The sequence below is a fragment of the Chiloscyllium punctatum genome, chromosome 1 (assembly GCF_047496795.1).
Source record: "Chiloscyllium punctatum isolate Juve2018m chromosome 1, sChiPun1.3, whole genome shotgun sequence".
Classification (NCBI taxonomy): Eukaryota; Metazoa; Chordata; class Chondrichthyes; order Orectolobiformes; family Hemiscylliidae; genus Chiloscyllium; species Chiloscyllium punctatum.
Genome location: NC_092739.1, coordinates 8,926,983 through 8,951,463, shown reverse-complemented (window position 1 = coordinate 8,951,463; position 24,481 = coordinate 8,926,983). Strand labels below are relative to the sequence as shown.

The 24,481-nt window shown below is 41.5% G+C and overlaps 1 protein-coding gene across 3 annotated transcripts in view; it reads right to left on the bottom strand.

The window, feature by feature from the left end:
* The window catches only part of nr3c2 (nuclear receptor subfamily 3, group C, member 2), a 321,123-nt gene that overhangs the window by 119,486 nt on the left and 177,156 nt on the right, over positions 1-24,481 (bottom strand). For all 3 annotated transcript variants that reach the window (XM_072567406.1, XM_072566818.1, XM_072567476.1), the window contains exon 3: positions 3,496-3,644. In XM_072567406.1, the coding sequence (XP_072423507.1) occupies positions 3,496-3,644 (149 nt within the window). The remainder of the gene's footprint in view (positions 1-3,495; positions 3,645-24,481) is intronic.

Below are 24,481 nucleotides of genomic sequence, written 5' to 3'. Positions count from 1 at the left end.
GATCTTAATCTCCACAACCACCTGATGAAGGATCAGCGCTCCAAAAGCTAGTGCTTCCAAATAAACCTGTTGGACTATAACCTGGTGTTGTGTGATTTTTAAGTTTGCTTAACAGGGTAAGGCAGATCAACTCAGGACATGGTTGGGAACGTGGGACTAGGATATCATAACAATTACGGAGACATGTCTCAGGGATGGACAGGACTGGCAGCCTAATGTTCCAGGATATAGATTCTATGGGAAAGGTGGAAAGGGGGCAAGAGGAAAGTGCGAGTGGCATTTTTGATTAGGGATAACATTACAGCCGTACTTAAGGAGGATATTACTGGGAATACATCCAGGGAAGTTATTTGGGTGGAACTGAGAAATAAGGGATGATCACCTTATTACAACTGTACTATGGAGCCCGCAATAGTCAGCGGGAAATTGGGAAACAAATTTGTAAGGAGATCTCAGTTGTTTGTAAGAACAATAGGGTGGATTTTAACTTTCCAAACACAGACTGGGACTGCTATTGTGTTAAGGACTTGAATGGAGAGGAATTTGTTATGTGTGTACAAGAAAATTTTCTGATTCAGTATACAGGTGTGCCTACTAGAGAAGGTGCAAAACTTGACCTACTCTTGGGAAATAAGTCAGGACAGGTGACTGAGGAGTGGGGGAGCACTTTGGGGCCAGCGACCATGATTCTATTAGTTTTAAAATAGTGATGGAAAAGGACAGATGGGGTCTAAAAGTTAAAGTTCTAAATTGAAAGAAGGCCAATTTTGATGGCATTAGGCAAGAAAGTTGATTGGGAGCAGATGTTCGCAGGTAAAGAAATGGCTAGAAAATGGGAAACCTTCAAAAATGAGTGTTGGGAGTCCAGAGACAATATGTTCCTGTGGGTGAAGGACAGGGCTGGTAGGTGTAGGGAATGCTGGATGATGAGAGAAATTGAGTTTTTGGTCAAGAATAAGAAGGAAACATATGTCAGGTATAGACAGCAGAGATTGAGTGAATCCCCACAAGACTGCAAGCAAAGGCAGTAGGAGTATCCTTAAAAGGGAAATCAGGAGGACAAAATGGAGACATGAGATAGCTTTCGCAAATAAGGGTAAAGAGAATCCAAAGAGGTTCTACAAATACAGGACAAAACGCTAACTAGGGAGAGAGTAGAACCAATTAAGGATCAATAAGGCATCCTATGTGTGGAACCACAGGAGATGAGGGAGATACTAAATGAGTATTTTGCATCGGTGTTTACTGTGGAGAAGGATATGGAAGATATCAAACGTAGGGAAATAAATAGCGACATCTTGAAAAAAAAATGTCCAAATTACAGAGGAGAAAGTGCTGGACATCTTAAAATGCGGAAAGATGGATAAATCCCCAGGACCTGATCAGATATACACTACAGCTTTGTGGGAAGCTAGGATAGTGATTTCTGGCCCCTTGCTTAGATATTTGTATCATCAATAGTCACAGGTGAGGTGCTGGAGACTGGAGATTGGCTATCATGGTACCTATTTAAGAAAGATGGTAAGGAAAAGACAGGAAACTACAGACTGATATTGGTGGTGGGCAAGTTGCTGGAGGGGATCCTGAGGGGCAGAATTTACATTTATTTGGAAAGGCAAGGACTTATTAGGGATAGTCAACATGGCTTTGTACATGAGAAATCATATCTCACCACCTTGATTGAGTTTTTTGAAGAAGCAGTGAAGAAGATTGATGAGGGCAGAGTGGTGGGCGTGATCTATATGGACTTCAGTAAGACGTTCGCCAAGGGTCGCAAGGTTAACTCACATGGAAGACAGGGAGAACTAGCTATTTGGATACAGCACTGGCTCGAAGGTAGAAGACAGGGGTGGTGGTGGAGGGTTGCTTTTCAGACTGGAGGCCTGTGACCAGTGGATTGCAACAAGGGTCGGTGCTAGTTTTTGTCATTTATATAAATTATTTGGATGTGAACATAGGAGGTATCATTAGTAAGTTTGCAGATGACACCAACATTGGAGGTGTTGTGGACAGCGAAGAAGGTTACCTCAGAGTGCAACAGGATCTTGATTAGATGGGCCAATTGGTCAAGGATTGGCAGATGGGGTTTAATTTAGATGAATGTGAGGTGCTGCATTTTGGAAAGGTAAATCAGAGCAGGACTTATACAATGGTAAGGTCCGGGGGAGCATTGCTGAACACAGAGACCTTGGAATGCAGGTTCATAATTCCTTGAAAGTGGAGTTGCAGATAGATAGGATAGTGAAGAAGGCATTTTATATACTTGCTTTTATTGGTCAGTGCATTGAGAGGTTATGTTGTGGCTGTACAAGACATTGGTTAGGCCACTATGGAATACTGCATGCAGTTCTGATCTTCCTCCTATAGGAAGGATGTTGTGAAACTTGAACGGGTTCAGAAAAGATTTACAAGAATATTGCCAGGATTGGAGGATTTGAGCTTTGGGAGAGACTGAATAGGCTGGGGCTGTTTTCCCTGGAGTGTCAGAGCCTGTGGGGTGACTTTATAGAGGTTTATAAAATCATGAGGGGCATGGAAAGGGTAAATAGACAAGGTCTCTTCCCCTCGTGGGGAAGTTCAGAATTAGAGGGCATAGGATTAAGGTGAGAGGGGCAAGATTTAGAAGGGACCTAAGGGGCAACTTTATTATGCAGACCCTGATGCATGTATGGAGTGAGCTGCCAGAGGAAGTGGTGGAGGCTGGTACAATTACAACATTTAAAAGACATCTGGATCTGTATATAAACAGGAGGGGTTTAGAGGTGTATAAGCCAATTATTTCTGATATCTGGTCGGCATGGATGAGTTGGACCAAAGGGTCTGTTTCTGTGCTGTACATCTCTATGACCCCTTTAATATTAAAATTTACATCAAAAGGAGCTTAGAGAAATGCTAACTCCAAAAACTAACAGTACGCTGAACACCAGTGAGAAAAGCCCTGTGTACGGGTTCATGTCTCCTAGTATAGAGCTTGTTTCAACTGATTGACTTTGACACAAGTGGACTGCAAACATCTGCACTGGCTGCTCTCCATGACACCAAAATACATTTAGAAACAGTGAGTGCAGGAAATCATTTGGTACTTCTGACACTAAAGTATTGATCAGAGCAAAACACAATAGTCTCAGAGTAAACAATCAAATAAGTGATCTGGATGTAGGCTTCGAAGAACATTGCAAAACATCGTTCAAATAACTGAGCATTTTCTTTGCTCTTATTGCTTTCTCTTAACACAAGGAAGGGCCTCAACAGAAAAGATATAACTAGATTAAAACCAAATTGCCTTTTTTTTAAAAGCCAATCCTTATGTTTCCTATAAGGAGCAGCTGTGTTTTTCTGTATAGCTGACTGGATGCTATTTATCTGATGGCACATTAAGTGCAGTATGGTACTATTCAGCAGCAAGTTACTGGTAAATAATTAGACATGCAGGGCAAACTCGGAGTTGCAGCTGATTTGATTAACTGAAAACAATGGAAACAAAGAGGTAGTTACCTTCTACAGCTCTTTTGAAGAAGACCTTACAACTGCCACAGGTTAAGACACCATAATGGCATCCTGATGCCTCATCTGCACAGACCAAGCAGACTTTCGAAGGTGCTGAGGTGACTGACGAACAGCTCCGATCCAGTCTAATAGGAGAGCTGAAAAACAGATATTTTCAACTTTTAAAAAGATGCGTTATGCTTCTTTTGTTGACAGTCAAATTGCTACAAGTTGAATATGCTCACACTAGTCCAAAAACAAACAATGCCATTTCAGAGCACATCGAGATTCCATCAGCATACATTACAATCTGTCATGTTTGCAGTGATAATAGATTTAGATTTATTTAAAATTGTCAATTGTACCTAGATTGCAATGTTGCCATGCTCTGGCATTATTTTAGATTACAGAATAAAGTAAAAAATCACAACACCAGGACCAACAGGTTTATTTGGAGGTACCAGTTTGAAACATATCTAGCTTTCAGAGTGCTGCAACACTCTGTAAGCTAGTGCTTCTAAATAAACCTGTTGGACGATAACCTGGTGTGGGATTTTTAAACTTTTTCCAGCCCAGTCCAACATCGGCAACTCTACATCATTACTGAATAAATTACTGAATAAGTTGTATAAATGATAAAATACTGAGTACATTGGTATTAAATTGGCAATTCTAAAACAGCTTCGACAGTTCATCTTTCCCTCTCCATAGACTTCAACCCTCTCTGCTCCCCCAGACACCATCGTCCCACAGTGTCCCCAGGGTCCTGGCAATATGCTGCTTCTTTGCTGCCACCAGTGCCATTACTTCAGTGACCGCCATCTCAGAGTTGGAGACAGTCGTGCTGCATAAATCCCACACCTGCTCTGACGCAGCTCCAAGGCGACCAACAGTCTTCCGACACTGCCAACCAAAATGGAGCAGGGATGGAGTTATGCAGACCCCGGCCTCCCAATGAAAACATCAGGAGGCGACATCAGGGCAACAAAAACTAAAATAAAATGTAACCGAACTGGGGTGGCACAGTGGCTTATTGATTAGCACTACCGCCTCACAGCACCAAGGACCTGGGTTCGATTTCACCCTTGGACAACTGTCTCTGAGGATTTTGCACATTCTCCCTGTGTCTGCGTTGGTTCCCGCCAGGTACTCCGGTTTCCTCTCAGTCCAAAGGCATGCAAGTTACATAAATTGGCAATGCTAAGTTGTCCACAATTTTCAGGAATGTGCAGGTTAGGTGCGTTACCCATGGCAAATGTAGGGTTACAATGAAAGGGAAGGGGGATGAGTCTGGGTGGGATCTACTTTTGAGGATCGGTGTGCTGAATGGTCTGTTTCCACACTGTGGGGATTCTATGGAATCCATACATAATCATATATTATACAAATGAGACCAAAGTGTGATTCCTAACATTAAAATTTAGGAATTTGCGCTTCCACTGGACACCATTGCACCTTCGCCCTACTTCGGGCACTGCCCTCCCCAGACCCGAAGTCCCATCCTTTAAAGGAGTCCATATAACAGTTCAGCTGGCCCTACATACCCCATAATATGAATTCATAAGAGTTCATTTTAAAACATAAAACAATATTTATATGCCTGAAAGTCACATTACAGCAAATAAACTTTGAAATAATCCAAGATTTGCCACCTAACTAACATTGTACTTAACTGTGGCTGCATATGGAAGACCAGGTTATAACCTTTTGTCACAATTTACTTCATCTTTTAACAATCATTAAGGAGAGCCTCGCCTCAGTAGTACAAATTGTGTGAAAACAAAAAAATGTGGCACAGGTTCAGGGGAAATTTGTCATAACTTAGGAAAAGTGCAAAGAAGATTATTTCTGTTATTGGAATCCTAGGGCATCATTTCTGCAGATCATGATTGCAGCCCAAATCATTTCGAACTCTCACACTTCAGCATTATCTCAAGACTTTGATGCCTAGTGGTGTTATTCAGGACACACAATCCTGTCAAAAACAGCTCACCTAAAATGGCATTAAATCACCATAGTTACTCCACTGTCTGGTTGATCACCAGACTACTGTGTGTTTCATGATTCGAGACTGTGGTGCTGGAAAAACACAGCAGGTCAGGCAGCATCAGGGGAGCGGAGAATTGATGTTTCAGACATAAGCTTGAAACGTCTACTCTCCTGCTCCTCAGATGCTGCTTTGATATTTTGACTTTGCAAATATCCCCCATCTATTACTGTCGATAACAGGTGACAAATTGGGACAATTGCTCCCTGCTTTTCAGCACTATGAGTACCCTTAGAGCTGTACAATTGTAAAAAGAAACAAAAATTGCTGTAAAAGTTCAGCAGGTCTGACAGAGTCTGGAGAGAAATCAGAGTGAATGTTTCAGGTCCAGTGACCCTTCCTCAGAGCAGGTGCAGAATTGGGTCTGCAGCAAATGCGTTCATTCATATGATAAATTATTTTGAATTCCACAAGTGTGCAGACTGCACAAATAATAACGTTAATCAGCATCCAACACTCACTTGAAAAACAAGGAGCAAATGATCCCAATTTCTCAACTGTTATCAACAGTAATAGATGGGAGATATTTACAAAATCAAAACGTGTGGTACTGGAAATACACAACCAGTCAGGCAGCATCTGAGGAGCAGGAGAGTAGACGTTTCGAGCATAAGCTCTTCATCAGGAATGACATTCCAATCCTAGGATTCCAATAACAGAAACAATCATCTTCACATTTTTCCTTGACACCAGTGATGTTATTTCAAAACTCAGCATTGTAGCAAACACCCTTTATGATTTCATAGAGCTGTGTGTGTTCAACAACAAGGACTTTGCACCACGCCTATTTACATGGATAATCACCTTTTTACATCAGTTTCTTATTAGTTTTTTTCTGGCTGTTGTTTCAATACCACAAATCATTTGTGCTTGCTGTATTTTTTAAAGTTATGAATTTTGAAAAAGGGAGCAGTGTGTCAGGTGCTGAAAAAGCTTTTGCTGCCTTCAAGATTTCTGCAGGTGGTCCCAGATTTGGGTACAACCGTAGACATTTCGCTTCAAATATAGCTTGAAAGAAAATAACAGAGGTCACATAGAGCATGTTAAGCTGCTGAAGAAGGAATTAGAGGGAGGAAGAGAAGTTAAGAAGGTTTCTTAACAGGACACCAATCTCTCCATGGTAATCAAGGATTAGTCAATGTACAAGATATAAGAATGTATAAAATATTGAAATCTGCCATCTCCTGCAACCACTTGTGCAACTTCTACAATCCTAATTTTCATTTGGAGCCACCTTGTAGGATGGTTGTATGCCTTTGAACACTAGTCTGAAGCAAAAGTTGAGAGAGGAAAGATTCAAAAGGGACCGAAGGGACAACTTTTTCACACAAATCGTGGTGTGCGTATGGAATGAGCTGCCAGAGGAAGTGGTGGAGGCTGGTAGAACATTTAAAAGGCATCTGGATGGGTAAATGAATAGGAAAGGTTTAAAGGGATATGGGCCAAGTGCTGGCAAATAGGACTTGATTCATTAAGGATACCTGATTGGCATGAATGAGCTGTACCAAATGGTCCGTTTCTATGCTGTACATCTCTATGGCTCTATGACTGTAGCAAGGTATCTTTGTACGATTTCAGTCCGACATCCCAATAGATCACTCAGAACCTTTGTGTAGCTACTGTTTGTGCTGTAGTCGAAGCTGAGCTATTGGACATGTTACACTACTTCACGGTTGAGTCATAAGTGATTGAATTGGCTACCACCACAAAGTTGGAAACAATGGGCTTGAAACTCAATGCAAAACCTTGTGCCAAGTTGATTCTGGATTTCTTCATGTTTCTGTACACTAACCACAGGTTTTCCAACAGTTTTCCCAATGTATGACATATTTCATTTTGTTTTGCAATCAGCGTTTCGCTACACATCACTCAATTGAAATGCTCATCTGATCCTCTACAGCAGAACTTTTGTATGGCCTTGCTCAAAAGTGAACTGGTATCTGCACTATAATTTCTTCCTTCCCCAGTTAGAGATGACGCATCTCCTATGTCTTGGTTCATATATATCATTCACCTGTACGCTATCCTCTACATGTCACACATCAGCTGAAATGTTCAAATCTCAGTCATGTTAACCAGTCATGAAAATAAGATGGTCCTGCGCTTCTGAGGCCCTACAGCAACAGTCTCACTTGCTGACGTGGGAACTGCAGAATCATACTGGAGAGAGAAAGAAAGATGGTGATTCAACATGGAGGCTGTCCTGTGAAAAAGAGGTCAGACATGTTTCAACATAAAATGACTTCAGCAGACGGGCCACAATCATAGAGAAACACACCTTCGGGAGATCGTTAGTGATCGTTGCTGTGACCTGGCAGCCCCAATTGGTAGGTGGGTGCTCCTCACATAATCCATTACTCTCCCACACCTCACTTCCCATCTTAAACCTACCAGGCAACATGGGCTGGCTGTACGGTCAACCAAAAATCCCAGTTGACAAAGAAGACTGTGCAATTATCAACAATTGCCATGAATGGGTTGCCTGCCAGGAAATGGTGGGCAGCTGAATATGCTAAGCACCCACTTCACCAAAAACGGCTTGGGGTCAGAATCATGGCAATGAAGCATTGTGGAGGTCAATTACACTAAACTGTGCACATGCCTGCCAATCTAGACACTGCACTAATTCAAATATCTGGTCTAGTGTTGAGCTGGTGGTTGTAAAAGTGAAACTGGTTGATGATGCACTTTCAACAGTACTGTGTTTTGCCCGGGTCAGATAACAGTGCTTGAATATTGAAAGGAGAAAGGAACAAGAATAAAATGAGAGGAGCAGACTGCAGGTGCAGCAAGTAAGGGATACATACTTTTATGGTCAGTAGTTTGCAATCAGTATGAAGTGTGAAATGAGGAATTAGGATCTTCGAAGAAAGCTCAGGTATAATAATACCACTCACTTTGATGATTTCAGAAATGGGTAGCCCAGTAATGGCCAGCACCATCTTCTTTGAGAGAGTTAGAAAATATAGACTTTCTTGACCTCCTTCAGTTTGCTCCAGCTGCCTCAGGGTTTGTGGCTTCTTATTCTTAAATAAAGAGCCATGGTGAGCTAGCTACCTGACGATGGAGATTGTTGGTAGGCAAGTGATGTGATTGTGGTGAATTCAGTGGTATTTGAAGCTATTAATACATTTCATGTGCATCTGAAGAGCTTTCACTGTCCTTGACCACTCATATGAGACTGTTGAATGTTTTTATTTACACTGCATTCATGTCCTTGGTGCAAAAACCAAAAAAGGAAAGTTGGCTCAATCACTGCTTACAATTACTAGAATGAATAAAATTGCCAGAAAAAGCAGCAAGGCTGAGGATTAGCGTAATTTTCAAATTCAACAAAACTGCACAAGAGGCTTGATCAAGAGGGGGCAAATTGAGTATGACAGTAAAATTGCAGGGAACATTAAAACTGACCATAAAAGCTTCTATCAATATGTTAAGATAAAAGATCAGTAAGTCTGTTATAGCCAGCAACTGGGGAAATTGTAATAGGGAACAAATAAATGACAGAAGAATTGGTTCTGTGTTCATTAAAGAAGGCACAAATAACTTCCCAGGAACATTAGGGAAGCAAGGATCTAGTGATAGGGTGGAACTGGAGGAAATGGTGCTGGAGAAATTAACGGGGTTAAAGGCTGACAAGGCAACTGAGAGAAAGATTAAGAACAGCAAATTACAGATTAATTAGCCTAACATCAGCTGTGGGGAAAATGCTTGAGTCAAAAAGTGCAGCGCTGGAAAAACACAGCCGGTCAGGCAGCATCAAGGAGCAGGAGGATCGATGTTTCGGGCATATGCCCTTCATCGGGATTGAGAATTTAAATGGGTCTTTTGCCAAGAGCTAGACAATGATTAGTGGGTTACTGCAAGGATCAGAGATCGAGCCCCAGCTATTTAAAAAATATTAAATAAACTGGATGAGGGAACTAAATGCAACATTTCCAGTTTTGCTGATGACACAAATGGCGGATGTAAGGGGGCTTACATTTGATTTAGACAGGTTGAGTGAGTGGGCAGAAAGGATGTTTTCCTTTGCTGGGACATCAAGAACCAGGGAACCCAGTCTCAGGGTATGGAGTAGATCATTTAGGACTGATTGAGGAAAATGTTTTTCACTCAAAGGATGGTGACTCTGAGGAATTCTCTATTACAGAAGGCTGTGGTGGCCAAGTCATTAAAGATATACAAGAAAAAGATCAATGAAGTTTTAGATTTTAAAGGCATCAAGGAGTATGAGGAGAAAGCGGGAATATAGGATTAAGGTAAGGATCAGTCTTGATTATACTGAACAGTAGAGCAGGCTTGTAAAGCCAAATAGTCTACTCCTGTTCTTTGCTTCTATGCTTTTTTCATTCATTCAGAGGATATGGGCTTCACTGGCTGGCCAGCATTTATTGCTAATCTCGAACTGCCCTTGAGAAGATGGTGGTGAGCTGCCTTCTCAAACTGCTGTAGTCTACATACTATTGTTTGACAAACACCACCCTAAGGAGGAAATTCCAGGATTTTGAACCAGTAGCAGTGAAAGAATGCCAATATATTTTCATGGAGGAAGGTAAGTGACTCGGAGGGGAGCTTGTAGGTGATGGTGTTCCCATGTTTCTGAAATCCTTGTCTTTCTACATAGAAGTAGTCATGGGTTTGAAAGATACTGCCTAAGGATCTTTGATGAACTTCTGCAGTGAATCTTGTAGATAGTACACACTGCTGCTACGGACGGTTGGTGGTAGGGAGAATTTACGCTTGTGGATGTGGTGCCAATCAAATTGTTTTGTCCTGGATGATGTCAAGCTTCTTGAGTGTTGCTGTAAGTGCCCCTATCCAGGAAAGTAGACAGTACTAATCACACTCTTGACTTTTGTCTTGTAGATGGTGGTCAAGCTTTGGGGAGTCAGGAGGTGAGTTATTCACCTCTATTATTGGACATGGTCATTACCTGGCATTTTTGTGTTGTGAATATTATTTGCCAGTTAAGTCTTGATATTGTCCAGATTTTTTTGCATTTGAACACGGACTGCTTCAGTACCTGAGGAGTAACAAATGGTGCTGAACGCAGAGAAGTCATCAGTGAACAGCCCACTGACCGTATGATGGAGGGAAGGTCATTGACAAAGCAGTCGGAAATGGTTGGGCCTGGAACATACCCTGAGGAACTCTTCAGAGATATTCTGGAATTGAGATGAGTGACTTCCAACAACCACAACCATCTACCTAAGTGCCAGGTAGAGACTTTGTTGTCTGAAACCCATTGATTCCAGTTTTTCTAGGTCTCCTTGATGTCACACTCAGTTGAATATGGTCTTGATGTCAAGGCCTGTTACTCTCATTTCAACTCTGGAATTCAGTTCTGTTGTCCATGTTTGAATCAAGGCCGTAATGGGTGGCCCTGGCAGAAGACAAACTGGGCTTCACTGAATAGATTATTGCTGAGCTGTTGCAGCTTGTTAGCACTGTCGATGAAACCTTCCATCATTTTACTGATGATTGAGAGTAAACTGATTGGGCAGTAATTGGCCGTGTTGGATATTTCTGGCTTTTTGTGTACAGAATATACCTGGACAATTTTCCACATTGTCAGGTAGATGCCAGTGTTGCAACTGCACTGAAATAGCTTGGTTAGGGAAGCAGCAAGTTCTGGACCACAAGTCTTCACTATTTCTGGAATTTTGTCAGGGCGCAAGGCCTTTGCAGTATGCAGTGTCTCCAACAATTTCTTGGCATTACATAGAGTGAACCGAATTCGCTAAAGACTGATATCTGTGATGCTGGGGACCACTGGAGGCGGCCTTAGCCTTATATTTTGAATTGCTTGGTTGGGCTTTTCCATCATTAAGGATGTGGCTATTTGTCGGATTATGAGAAGAAATTTGCCAGGGTTTTAAAAATCAATAAGAAGAAATTTTATATTTATATGAAGGGAAAGCGGGTGGTCAGGAGTAATGTTGGCCCACTAAAGACTGAAAGTAGGATATTATCAACGACTATGGAAAAACTGGCAGACATGCTGAATAATTATTTTGCCTCAGTAGTTACAATAAAAAAGGATAAGTTGCCTCAAGTCCAGAGGAAATGCATAGTGGATCAACAACAGGGACTAAATGGGGATACAAGATGACGGCGACCCAGCAAGTCTGAGCCTATAGTGCTCCTCCCAGGACTTGGGTAAAGTGGGTCACCCACCCCCACCACACCCACCAAATCATTTATAATAGCTGTTTAATTTAATTAGTTGCTTAGTATTAAATTTAAACAATCTAATATTTAGTAAAAATGACCAAAGGGAAGGGAGCCCGCAGCTCTCAGCAAGCAGGAACCCCTCCCCCACCCTCTCCAGCTGCAGCTGAGGCATCCACAGCCGCCTTGGGGGACTTACCTAGTGACATGCCTTGTAGAAATGATCTCCAAACTGAATGCGAAGATCGACGCTTTTATCGAAGAATCCTGAAATCGTTCGGACTTACTCTCAGCCGCGCTACAGAAGCACGACCGAGACATCCAGGAAAGTGAGCGCCGAGTTGGAGGGGCGGAGTTAAAGGCCGTGACCTCTGAAACTACAGCTCAATCGGCCGTGGATCAGGTCCGGACTCTCGAACAGCGAGTCCGGACCTTAGAGAATTACATTGACGACCTCGATAATCGAGGTTGTCGAAAAAATATTCGTTTGCTGGGCCTTCCCGAACGGGAAGAGGAAGGCCAGCTTACAGTGTTCCTCAAGCAGTGGCTGCCACAGCTTTTAAATTTGGAAGCTGGATCAGGCCAGGTAAGGGTGGAATGGGCCTACCGGGTCGCAATACGTGGGCCCGGCTCGAACCAGCGCCCACGCCTGGTCCTGTTCCGGCTGCAGAGCTATAGGGAGAGGCAAATACTCCTAGAAGCTTCTGGAAATCTTGGAAAAGACGTCCAAGCTATGATCTATAAAGGATCCAAGATCATGTTATTCCAGGATTTTTCCCCAATTCTGGTCAGAAAGAGGAAGGCATTCGATGAGGCAAAGTAGTGTTTAAGGGACCTAAATATTCAGTACTCCTTACGCTACCCAGCGACGCTACGCTTTAACCATGAAAGATCCGTGTATAACTTTGGATCGCCAGAAAAGGCGAAGGAATTCTTGGACTCTGTTAGATAAACTGTAAGAGATAATGGATGTTGGTTTGCCTTTCCCCCCGCTTTGGTTTATATTCCCCCCCTCTTTTTTTCTTTTTTTTTACATTACTGTTTCATATTATCATGGAGGGGTGGGGACAGGGATTTGATTTTCTCCCCCCCTTGGGGTGGTTTTCTTTTATTATTTTATGTATATATGTGGGTATGTGTAGGGTTTGGTTAATGTTGGTGGGGGGAGGTGGTTATCTTATTCTATTTTACCTTTGTTATTTTGTATTATTATATTTAATTATTATTTGTTGAGGTTGTAATTTTATAGTTATATGTTTATATATGGTATTAACATTACCAAATATATCCAGGTGTTGGTATGGGTGGGAGTAGGGTGCTCACTGTTAACTCTAGCTTTGTATTATATCTGAATTCTCCTCATTTTATTGAGGAGCGCCTGGGTCAAGGGTGGGGCATTGGTTGGGAGAGGATATGATGGACTTTTGGAGAGGAAGTGACACCCCCTGGGAACAAGGAGGAAAATCTCCAGTTAAATACGTTTATATTTTTTTTATTATTTAGAAATAGTTCTTTATTATACTGTTGTGAGTGTATTAGAGAGCCTTTATTTTTGTAAATTTTATATGCTCTATGCTCGGGATGTTCTGGATAGGGTTTCCCCTCCTGAGGGGTCTCGGATTTGCCCGGATGATTATGGTTGATCAGTCAGTTAAGTGGTGCACCTGGAATGTCAAGGGGAGTAATTCGCCAGTCAAAAGGAAGAAAATATTATCAAATCTTAAGAAAGAAAGAGTTGAGATAGCTCTCCTACAGGAGACACACCTGTCGGATAAAGAACACTTGAAACTACGACAGGGTGGATTTGATCAGGCCTATTTTTCTTCTTTTAGCTCAAAAAGCAGGGGAGTTGTTATTCTTGTTTGGAAGAATTTCCCTTTCAAAATCCTAAATTAGATAAAAGACTAATCTGGACGATATATTTTGATTAAAGCCCTTATAAATGGAGAGGAATATGGGATTTTAAATTTGTACTGCCCCCCAGCACACCCCTTTAAATTTATAACGGAAGCCTTTTCAAAATTGATGGCTTTTGGTGCCCGTCATACAATTATAGAGGGAGACTTTAATTGTATTATGGATCCGGAAATAGATAGGATTCCCAAGAGTACTGTGGGAGTATCTCCCAGATCTAGACAATTGGTGGATCTGAACAAAGAATTAGGATTAGTAGATGTATGTAGATGTCTTCATCCACAGGGCAGAGATTTTTCTTTCTACTCCAATCCACATAACTGTCATACCAGAATTGATATGTTTTTTGCCCGCTCGATTTTTTAAAATTCCATATCATCCTGTAAAATAGGTAGTATAGCAATTTCCGACCACACTGCTGTATATATGGAAACTAAGGCGAGGAACAATGGGACATCCCCTCGGCATTGGCGTATGGACCCCTTCCTAATGAAAGATAGTAAATTTGTAAAGCACTTTTCTCAAGAATTTAAAACTTTTTTTAGAAATTAATTCAGGTACGGCTAGCAACCCATCAATGATGTGGGAGACCATGAAAGCTTACACGCGAGGTTTGATCAACTCCTACTCAGCGACCCAGAAAAAATTGAAGGGAGAACAACAGCGTCTGCTTGAGGCTCGCTTAAAAGCAGCTGAAACAGCATACACTGATAGACCTTCTATTATTAAATTGCAAAGGATTAGGACAGCTCTAAACACTACACTTACTCAAACGGCTAAGAGGGAAATATTATTTGCAAAACAAAGGTTATGGCAACAAACCGGGTAGATACTTAGCATTTCTTGCAAAGAAAAAAAAAGGCCCCTCAGACTATTACGTCTATCAAGGAAAGTACGGGTATTCTGACCCATGATCATAAAAAGATTAATGCGATCTTTAGAGAATTTTATTCTGAGTTATATTAATCGCAGGATTGTGAAGATAGGACTAGGAGGATGCAGTCATTTATTAAAAATTTGACCTTTCCGGGCCTAACTCCAGAACAGGTATCGGTCCTAAAGGCTCCTCTAACAGTCCAAGAAATACTTGATGCAATTAGGCAATTTCAGAGTGGTATGGCACCTGGCCCAGATGGTTTTCAAGCTGAATTCTAAAAAGAATTTACAGAAATATTGGCTGGTCCACTTATGGACATGTATAACTATGCATATAGTCAGGGCTGTCTCCCGCCTTCGCTGAAAGAGGCAAATATCTCTCTTATCCTTAAAAAAGGTAAGGATCCAGAAGATTGTATGTCATACAGACCAATATCCTTGCTAAATGTAGATTTTAAAATTCTTTCTAAAAGGTTAGCATTGAGACTAGAAAGGGTACTGCCACATATCATAAAGGAGGATCAGACGGGGTTTATTAAGGGCCATAGATCATCCAATAATATTAGAAGGGTTTTGAATATGATTCAAGCCTGCCATCAGGGAAAGATACCAGGAGTAGTAGTTTCATTAGACGTGGAAAAGGCATTTGATAGGGGTGAATGGTCATATTTATTTTACACATTGGAAAGGTTTGGCGTTGGACAGGTGTTTACCAAATGGGTCTCAACATTGTATAGTGATCCCAAAGCAGTTGTGGTTACCAATGGATTAGGTTCGGATAGCTTCAGTGTAGGTAGGGGCTGCCTTCAGGGATGTCCTCTCTCGCCATTGTTATTTACGCTAATAATTGGACCACTAGCAGAAGCTATACTAGCTGATCCTAATATAACTGCCCCAAGGATTGGTATAGGTAAACATAAAATTACCCTTTATGCAGATGATGTTCTTCTATTCCTCAGTAATCCTCTGATGTCCGTATCGCACCTAATCCAAGTTATTAATACATTTAGCGCATTCTCAGGCTATAAACTTAATTTTTCAAAATCGGAGGCTATGCCAATGGGTGGCCTTGCTATGATACCCCACTTAGTGGAAGGATCCCTTTTTCTCTTTCGTTGGTCCCTGGAGGGCTTCTTATATTTAGGCATTTTTATTACCCCAGTATTTGGTCAATTGTATAAGGCTAATTTTGTGCATTTACTGGAAAGGATAAGGCAGGGCCTCCAGCGATGGGGAGACCTTCCAATTTCCTGGCTGGGTAGAATAGCACTAATTAAAATGAATGTCCTGCCCCGTCTCCTATATCCTATGAGAATGCTTCCGGTGATGCTGCCAAGGATGGCTCTACGTAAATTATATGGCTGGCTGGGTTCCTTTATCTGGAATCATAGATGGCCCCTCATTAAGCTGAAGAAGCTACAGCTTCCACAGGCAAGGGGAGGATTGGACTTCCCAGATTTTAGGAAATATCAGTTGAGTTCCCTATTAAGTTACATAGCTGATTGTGGATCAGACAAGACCCAATAAATCTGGTTGGATATCGAGGCCTCTCAAGTAAAATACCCAGTTATTAACCTTTTATTTTCAGACAAGAGGAAAATCATTACAGATCACTGTAAAAACCCTATAATACTAAACACAATTAAGGCTTGGAATATAATGCAACAAAATGAGGGTAATTCACATAAAACATCCCCCTATGCACCGATAGTGGGAGCATGGGGATTCCAACCGGGGTTTACAGATGCCACTTTTAAACTCTGGAGATCCAGGGGTATCTCATGTCAAGGGGACCTATTTAAAGATGGGGTCCGGATGGCTTTTGAACAGCTGCGTCAGAAATTCAGATTACCTAATGGAGACCTCTTTCGATATTTCCAAATTCGAGACTATATACAGAAGAAGACTACGTTATTAGATAGTCCTTATAAATCAGATAGAGAATGTAGTGTCCTGCAACCAGTGGGGGTATCTTCTGTCAGTACTATTTATCATTTACTACATGATGAAGTATTGGGAGATATGGATAATCTGCTTAAAACATGGGATCAGGATTTGGGACTAGAAATCTCTATAGAAACATGGAATGATATTTGGGAAAACGCTAGAAGAATTACTATCTGTAACAGAGCCCAGGCTATCCAGCTGAAGATACTTCATAGAGCCCATATAGCACCGGTTCGATTGGCAAAATTTAAGGCAGGAGCATCTCCAATGTGTCCCAAATGTAAAATAGAGGTGGGCACTCTTGTACATTGCCTATGGACCTGTCATAAGATCCATAGATATTGGACTAAAATAGCAAGTACCCGGACAGAAATTTAAGGAACGGAAATTAAAGTGGATCCTGTATCTCTCCTTTTGGGCTTTTCAAACTTTCCCTCCCTGGACATGTACGGGAAGAGACTATTTTCTATTGTCTCTTTCTGTGCAAGGAAAAATATTTTGGTGAACTGGGTGGCTGAGGGCCCCCCTGGACTTTCAAATTGGCACAGATTAATTATGGAATGTATTTCCCTTGACTTCCTTACAAATATGGTGCACCGAAAGACCAAATTATTTAATAAAATATGGCAGCTCTTCTTGAATTACATAAATACAGATATTTCTGCTATCCTAACAAGGGCTTTTATTTAATTGAGATTACAAACCTGGCTGGTCCGGGGCCCCTTAGGAGAGGAATCCTGCACGAATACGGGTTTTATTACATTTGATGTTAACGCATTCCGAGCATGTAAGAGACTTAAATATACACTCTGGTTAGATTAGTAGACAGTTCAGTTTTGTTTTTTTCTTCTTTTTCTGTATTTTTTCTTTTGTTAAATTTTGGCTATTGTATATTTGATTTAATTGCATATCAATGTTTGTATTTGAGAGTTTTGTTTATTTCTGTAAACTTTTAAAAATGTTAAATTTTTAATAAAAATATCTATTAAAAAAACAGGGACTAAATAAAATTAATATAAGTAAATGGTTTGGGCAGTGGTGGTTCAGTGGTTATCACTGTTGCCTCACAGTGCCAGGGACCCAGGTTCGATTCCAGCCTTGAACAACTGTCTGTATGGAATCTGCACATTTTCCCAGTGTCTGCGTGGGTTTCCTCTGACAATCCAGAGATGTGCAGGTTAGATGAATAAGCCACGCTAAATTGTCCATAGTGTTCAGGGGTAAATGTAGAAATATAGGATAGGGGAATGGGTTTTGGTGGAACACTCTTCAGAGGGTCGGTGTGGATTTGTTGGGCCGAAAGACCTGTTTCCACACTGAACGATTTCTACTTCTATTAGAAGAGCAGTCTCAGTATATGTGAGAGAGAACTGAAGTCTAAACCATGGGTCATGAGAAAATGACTGTCAAATCCCAGGATCAGACGGTTTCCATCTGAGGGTGTTAAAAGTAGTAAAGGAGCACATTGTAGGTGCCCTAACTTTAATCTTTCAGAGTTCCCAAGACACAGGAATCATCCCACTAGATTGGAAAACTGAACACCTTGAAATTTTTCAGTTAATTAGGGAGAGCCAGCATGGATTCATGACAGGTAGACCATGCCTGACGAAACTGATTGGATATTTTTGAAGAGGTGACTAAGACAGTGTACAGGGGAATATCTATGGATGTTATTTATATGGACCTCCAGAAGGCATTTGATAAATCCCACATAAGAGACTATTAACTGAGGTAGAATTCAGCCTCAAGAGGTTGAATGGTCTACTCCTGTTCCACTGTTCTAAAATAAAAGAAATAGTGAAACACAGACCATTTCTAAAATTGAAAGTAATGAAAATTTCACTGCACACACTGAGGACTTCTCCAAAAGATTCAGCTCATGAAATTGTCAGTTCTGAAAACTTCTCTCAGTGGTCAGCCATAATAACAGCCTGAGCATTCATCACAGACTTTTCATTTCAGGGCTTGATATTACAGTTTAATGGCCATTATAACAGTGATTACTGGAACTTTATCTAAATTCAGAGTGTAATCTGTTGAAGTTAACAAGTACTTCCAAGCCCAGATTTAAAGTTACAACTAACATTACCAACACATGAAATCAGTACAATAATGATAGCGCCTTGTAAAAAAGTATTACAGCATAGCCCTTTGCTTAGGAACGTACTTTGTTAAGACCTTCTACCAGCTGACAGTGTCCTATAAATGGTTGCTGACAAACTGTAGGTCTTGTGTAAGTGTTCAATGGCCTATTCCTGAAATAGTCCGGCATTACAACAAAATAAATAAAAACATTCCAGCTTCCTTTGGAATAAGATTGACAGTAAACATCCAGTTTATAACTATGAAACTCTGTCTGTGTTAATGAAAACACTGAAGCTCACAAAAATAAATTATGGTGTCCAAAAGTTTGCTTTAAATAACTTTTTAGTGTGTTTCCAATTATGCTTTCTCCAGAACCACTGATGTGCACGGGAACTACTAAGCAAGTAAAATATGTGTAATTTAAACAACTGTAGTCTTTACCAGACAGTGCATGTTTTGCCTCACTTTCTAAATAACCAACAGTGCAAGTGAATATAAAATGCCAAGGTGACTGCTTTCCAGACCCAAATTCAGGAATATTCAACACTGGCACCATGACTAATGGCAATGGTATCTTGCCAAAGTTTGCCAACACTCAGTTTTAAAACAGAGTGAGAAGGATTTTTTTTTAAAAATGGTTTCACGTGAAAGGAAACCATCTGATATTCATCACATTGATTGCATAGGATACTTGAGACATCAAAATTGAGGCTTGCGCCATTTGGGAGAACTTTCATCAAGAATATCTTCACTGAGAAAGGAAGGATGACAAATCCCTCTCATTTGTCTGCTGTTCCAATTAAAAGACAAAAGGGGTGGTATTTAATGGAGGTGACAGGGATCTGCTTGCCAGAGAGCTGGGAGAGCCTCATGTATCCTTCTTTTGGGAAGGCCCACTGTTGCCCCGTTAAGTGCCAATAAAACTGGGCAGGAGGTCCCACCAATCAAGAGATGTTGACCAGTCTGAGATTGGAAACTCTTCACTGAATGGCAGTGCCAGCAGGCCAACTTGGCTACTGTCATTATTATACACATTTGGGCTGAGCCTCAGGAACAGGTGAGTGGACAGAGGGGAGGAAAATCGCAGGGTGAGGGCTGTGGGGAAGGGTGTGGGAAAGGCTAGAAGCTGCAAGTGCAGCTGTTGACTTCTTACAACCACTGACTGCCTTTGAAATTGGGAAATCTTTCGTAGCTCAATTCCAAAAGGGTCCACAGGCTTTCCTGCAGTAGATGTAAACAAGGTGGAGGTGGAAAGGTGACACAACAAAATTCCCTTCCTACCCGTTACCTTTATGCCTGAATAAATGTCCTCCCACCACCAAACTTATCACATTGCCCCAATATGTTTGATGGAGAAAGTGAGGACTGCAGATGCTGGAGATCAGAGCTGAAAATGTATTGCTGGAAAAGCGCAGATCAGGCAGCATCCAAGGAGCAGGAGAATCAACGTTTCGGGCATGAGCCCTTCTTCAGGAATGAGGAAAGTGTGCCAAGCAGGCTAAGATAAAAGGTAGGGAGGAGGGACTTGGGAGAGGGGGCGTTGGAAATGCGATAGGTGGAAGGAGGTTAAGGTGAGGGTAATAAGGTGAGGGTAATAGGCTGGAGTGGGGGTGGGGGCGGTTTGATGCACATTTTCTCTTGCAAAGATAAGCTGAATGCATCATAAGATTGATTCTGATGCTTTCAGGCAGTTCAGAATCTCACCAAGAAACAGACACCTGAATCCATAGCCTGCTCTTAATCTTCCTAATTTTGATACACCTCTTTAGCTTTCTGGTTTTCTATTAAGCACTTGGCTTTTATGAGGTTTTATTATACTACTGTACAATGGTGGTCCAATGGTGAATTTATAAAGGGTGAGTGAGTCTGCTTCCTTTCAGTCTCTCTCACTAAAACATACAGTAGAGAAAAATAAATTGTGAAAACTCAATCAATTTTTTTTCACTTATTTAATCAAATCATTTATATACACCATACCAACATTATATCCTTTGAACCAATGCACAAAAATATATTGGAATACATACATAAAGCATGAAGAAGTTTGGAAAAATACTGCAAATAGGTGTGGTCTTGTTAATGTGTACTATTAAATAGGCCATCCAAAACTGACTGGAAAACACCCAGTGCTGTAACTGCTTGGGTGGCAGAACATGATGCAGGAGCTGCTGTAATCACAAAGAACTACTGTACTCCAGTCAAAGGTTAATCACTCCCAAATGTTATTCAGAGAAAAGGAACCAAGAGGCTACAATCATATTTCTCCTCATCTATATCAAAGAGAAGAAGATTGCTTGATCGTGAAATACATTTCTCAACTTCCATAGAAGCTTTGGATGATGATCATATTAGTGATGTGTATGTCTATAGATTAATACCTTACCAACAACAGACGTAATATGTTGCAACCTCATTATCTACTGCTTCAGCTTCCTCCATACTCTAACGCAAACCAAATGGATAATTTGTCATTTAAATAATCTGTGGGATATATAGGTGTCTCTAAAATAAATGTGCAAGAAAACTCAAATAAAGCAACAAAGAAAGAAATGACTCAAACTGCTTTTATCTGGTACACATTAAAAGCATAGATGGCATTTTTCCATTTTGTCTGACATGGAAATCTTCCACAGAGATGGGGAAGAATTACAATTTTTAAAGAAGACTTACAGTGCAGAAGGTTGAATGAATGATTGAATGAATTGAATTGAATTTATTGTCACGTGTACAGAGGCACAGTGAAAAGCTTTGTCTTGGGAGCAATACAGGCCAATCACAGTGTTAAATAGCATAGATAAGTAAATAATAGGTAAACAGCTGCAAAAACCAAAACACAGGTGCAGGCGAATGCTAAGTGTTTGTGAGTCCATTCAGGATTCTAACAGTAGGGTAGAAACTGTTTTGAAACTGGCTAGTGTGTGTGTTCAGGCTTCTTTACGTAGGTGGCACATAAGTGGCCTAATCTTACGTTTTTTGACTCATCGTAAATCGCGTTGGGTTTGGTATAGTGATTCTTGCATGTTTTATCACCATCACTTACTAAACCCATTGCATTAATTGCTGGTTCAGCCCTCATAATGAGAATCATGTCGATTTCAGCCTCATCTTACTATACATTGTTCCTGGAGCAACTCACCACTTACTGGTGATCCTGAAATTGAACAGCATTGCTGGCCCGGATGCCATATTTAAAAGGCCAATGTGCAACCGGACAAGCACTCTTAGTTTGAAGCTACACTGCATGGTTCCTGACATTTGCCCTGGATGTGGCAGACCAGGGAAAATTGGCACCCCACTTTGCAGGCATGATCTTTGTGGTACTGCCAGATATGTTGGTACATAAGCGGGGCTTCTTAATCTCCCAGAACCAATACTGGAGGCCACAACACTAGCCATCCTGCTCTGAGATTATCACCTGAGTTGAAGAAGTTTCAGCCATCTGGAGGAATGCCTAGCACCATAGAAGCAAGGTCAATGTCTTTCTCCAAGCCATCAACATAAGCGCCACCAATACCTCACACAGACTCTATCGCTCCTTCTAAGACTCATGTTTTAACACTCTCATTAATGTATGCAACAGTTTGCCCACTCATCCACACCCACTGACACCACTAAACTTGTGCTGTCTACTCATTTGCTTGGGAACCCTTCCCCTCAGCTGCACCAATAATAAAAGTGCGACCCACATTTATCTTCACACTTCTGAGGAGCAATACAAAATAAAACTCTCTCAATAGTGAGCAAGAGGCAAAATTGGTGGAGATGTGCTGCCTTTCATTTAGCTCCTCATCCCTTATAGCCATAGGATGCAGATCTGACTGCCTGGTGCAAGACCTGGACTGGTACTGGAGCCACCCCTCTTACTGTGCTGGAGATGCCCTGAGGGAAGGCAATCCCACTTGACTTGATGAGGCCACCTGACAATTCTGGTAGGCTAAAAACAATGACTGCAGATGCTGAAAATCAAATACTGGATTAGTGGTGCTGGAAGAGCACAGCAGTTCAGGCAGCATCCAACGAGCAGCGAAATCAACGTTTCGGGCAAAAGCCCTTCATCAGGAATAAAGGCAGTGAGCCTGAAGCATGGAGAGATAAGCTAGAGGAGGGTGGGGGTGGGGAGAGAGTAGCATAGAGTACAATGGGTGAGTGGGGGAGGAGATGAAGGTGATAGGTCAAGGAGGAGAGGTTGGAGTGGATAGGTGGAAAAGAAGATAGGCAGGTCGGACAAGTCAAGGAGACAGTAACTGAGCTGCAAGTTTGAAACTAGGATGAGGTGGGGGAAGGGGAAATGAGGAAGCTGTTGAAGTCCACATTGATGCCCTGGGGTTGAAGTGTTCCGAGGCGGAAGATGAGGCGTTCTTCCTCCAGGCGTCGGGTGGTGAGGGAGCGGCGGTGAAGGAGGCCCAGGATCTCCATGTCCTCGGCAGAGTGGGAGGGGGAGTTGAAATGTTGGGCCACGGGGCGGTTTGGTTGATTGGTGCGGGTGTCTCGGAGATGTTCCCTAAAGCGCTCACCTGACAATTCTGTCTCTGCATTTTTGTGTTTGCACTAAAAGGCATGTTAAGAGAAGGCTCAGAGCTGAGTGAACACTATGAAAGCGAGAAAAGAACCCAGAGATGCAGCCTGCTCCAGTCCATGAGCTGGGCATATGTCCATGAGCACAGTGCCCTTGCAGCATCCTTGAAATTATTGTCGTCAGCTCAGCTCAAGGTGCAACATGGAAATACCGAAGCATCCTGTAATGTGCCATAGAACATGTCGGATGCGAATGTCCACGAACATGGAGTGCGTGTGGCCAGTGCTCATGGAATGTGCCCAAAATATGGAGCCTATTGTCCAACATGCAGGTGTTACTTACTCTGGTTTTTATGAAGAGATTTCCTTATAGCTAGTTTGCAATGACAAGTTTGGTGAGGTTGCAATCCATGGTGAGTTAGAATGTTAACGAGGTGCTTTACAAACATTAAGGATCAATAGTCAGGAACCTGCAGCTGTCTAGCAAGAATTTCACAACGCCACTTTGGAAAGACATACACGATACGGTGAGATGAACTTGATATGAAGATGTCCCTTGTCAATATCTTTCCAGATTCTATCATTTAACTAGCCATGCCTGATATCCCTATGAGCCCAATAAGATTCTGCCCAAGCTTCCCACTTTTCCTTGACAATATTATATTACTATGCAACATATTATTACCATCCAAACCTTGTGAACATTGCTTATGGCAGAAAGCATCTCATATCTGAGAGATTAGTCATAAAAATTCTTCAGAGAGGTCTCTATTTTTCTTAAAGTCCAGCAATACACTATATTAAAAAAACTATGAAACCTTTCAGGGGATAACTAAAATAAAATCTTATCACTCATCCTCTTCAAACAGATAGCCAGAAGCCACTAAACTGAATGCTCAAAGCATTTGAGCTTTGGTGTTTTGCAACCAGTAGGCATGACTGCAGGATCTATAGTGAAAACAGACTGACTGGTATTCCCATGATTTGGAGATGCCGGTGTTGGACAGGGGTTGTACAAAGTTAAAAATCACGCAACACCAGGTTATAGTCCAACAGGTTTAATTGGAAGTACTAGCTTTCGGAGCGCTGCCACCTGATCAAGGAGCGACGCTCTGAAAGCTAGTGCTTCCAATTAAACCTATTGGACTATAACCTGGTATTGTGAGATTTTCAACCTGGCATTCCCATAGTTGCATATAAACTGTAGAATGAGTGGATGGTATACTTTGTGCTTGTACTAGTTACAAATGGTCAATGTGCCTGATCACTTGCACTAGCTTTTCAATCCTTTTGTTTTGTCAATCCTTAACTGGATTGAATCTCAAACTCAGCCATCCCCCAAAAAATGATTGGGAAGGAAGAAATCTGGTAAACCAACAGTATTTAAAAGCTTATAGTTGGAATTTTTAAAAAATGCTTCTTAAAATAAGAGGCAATATT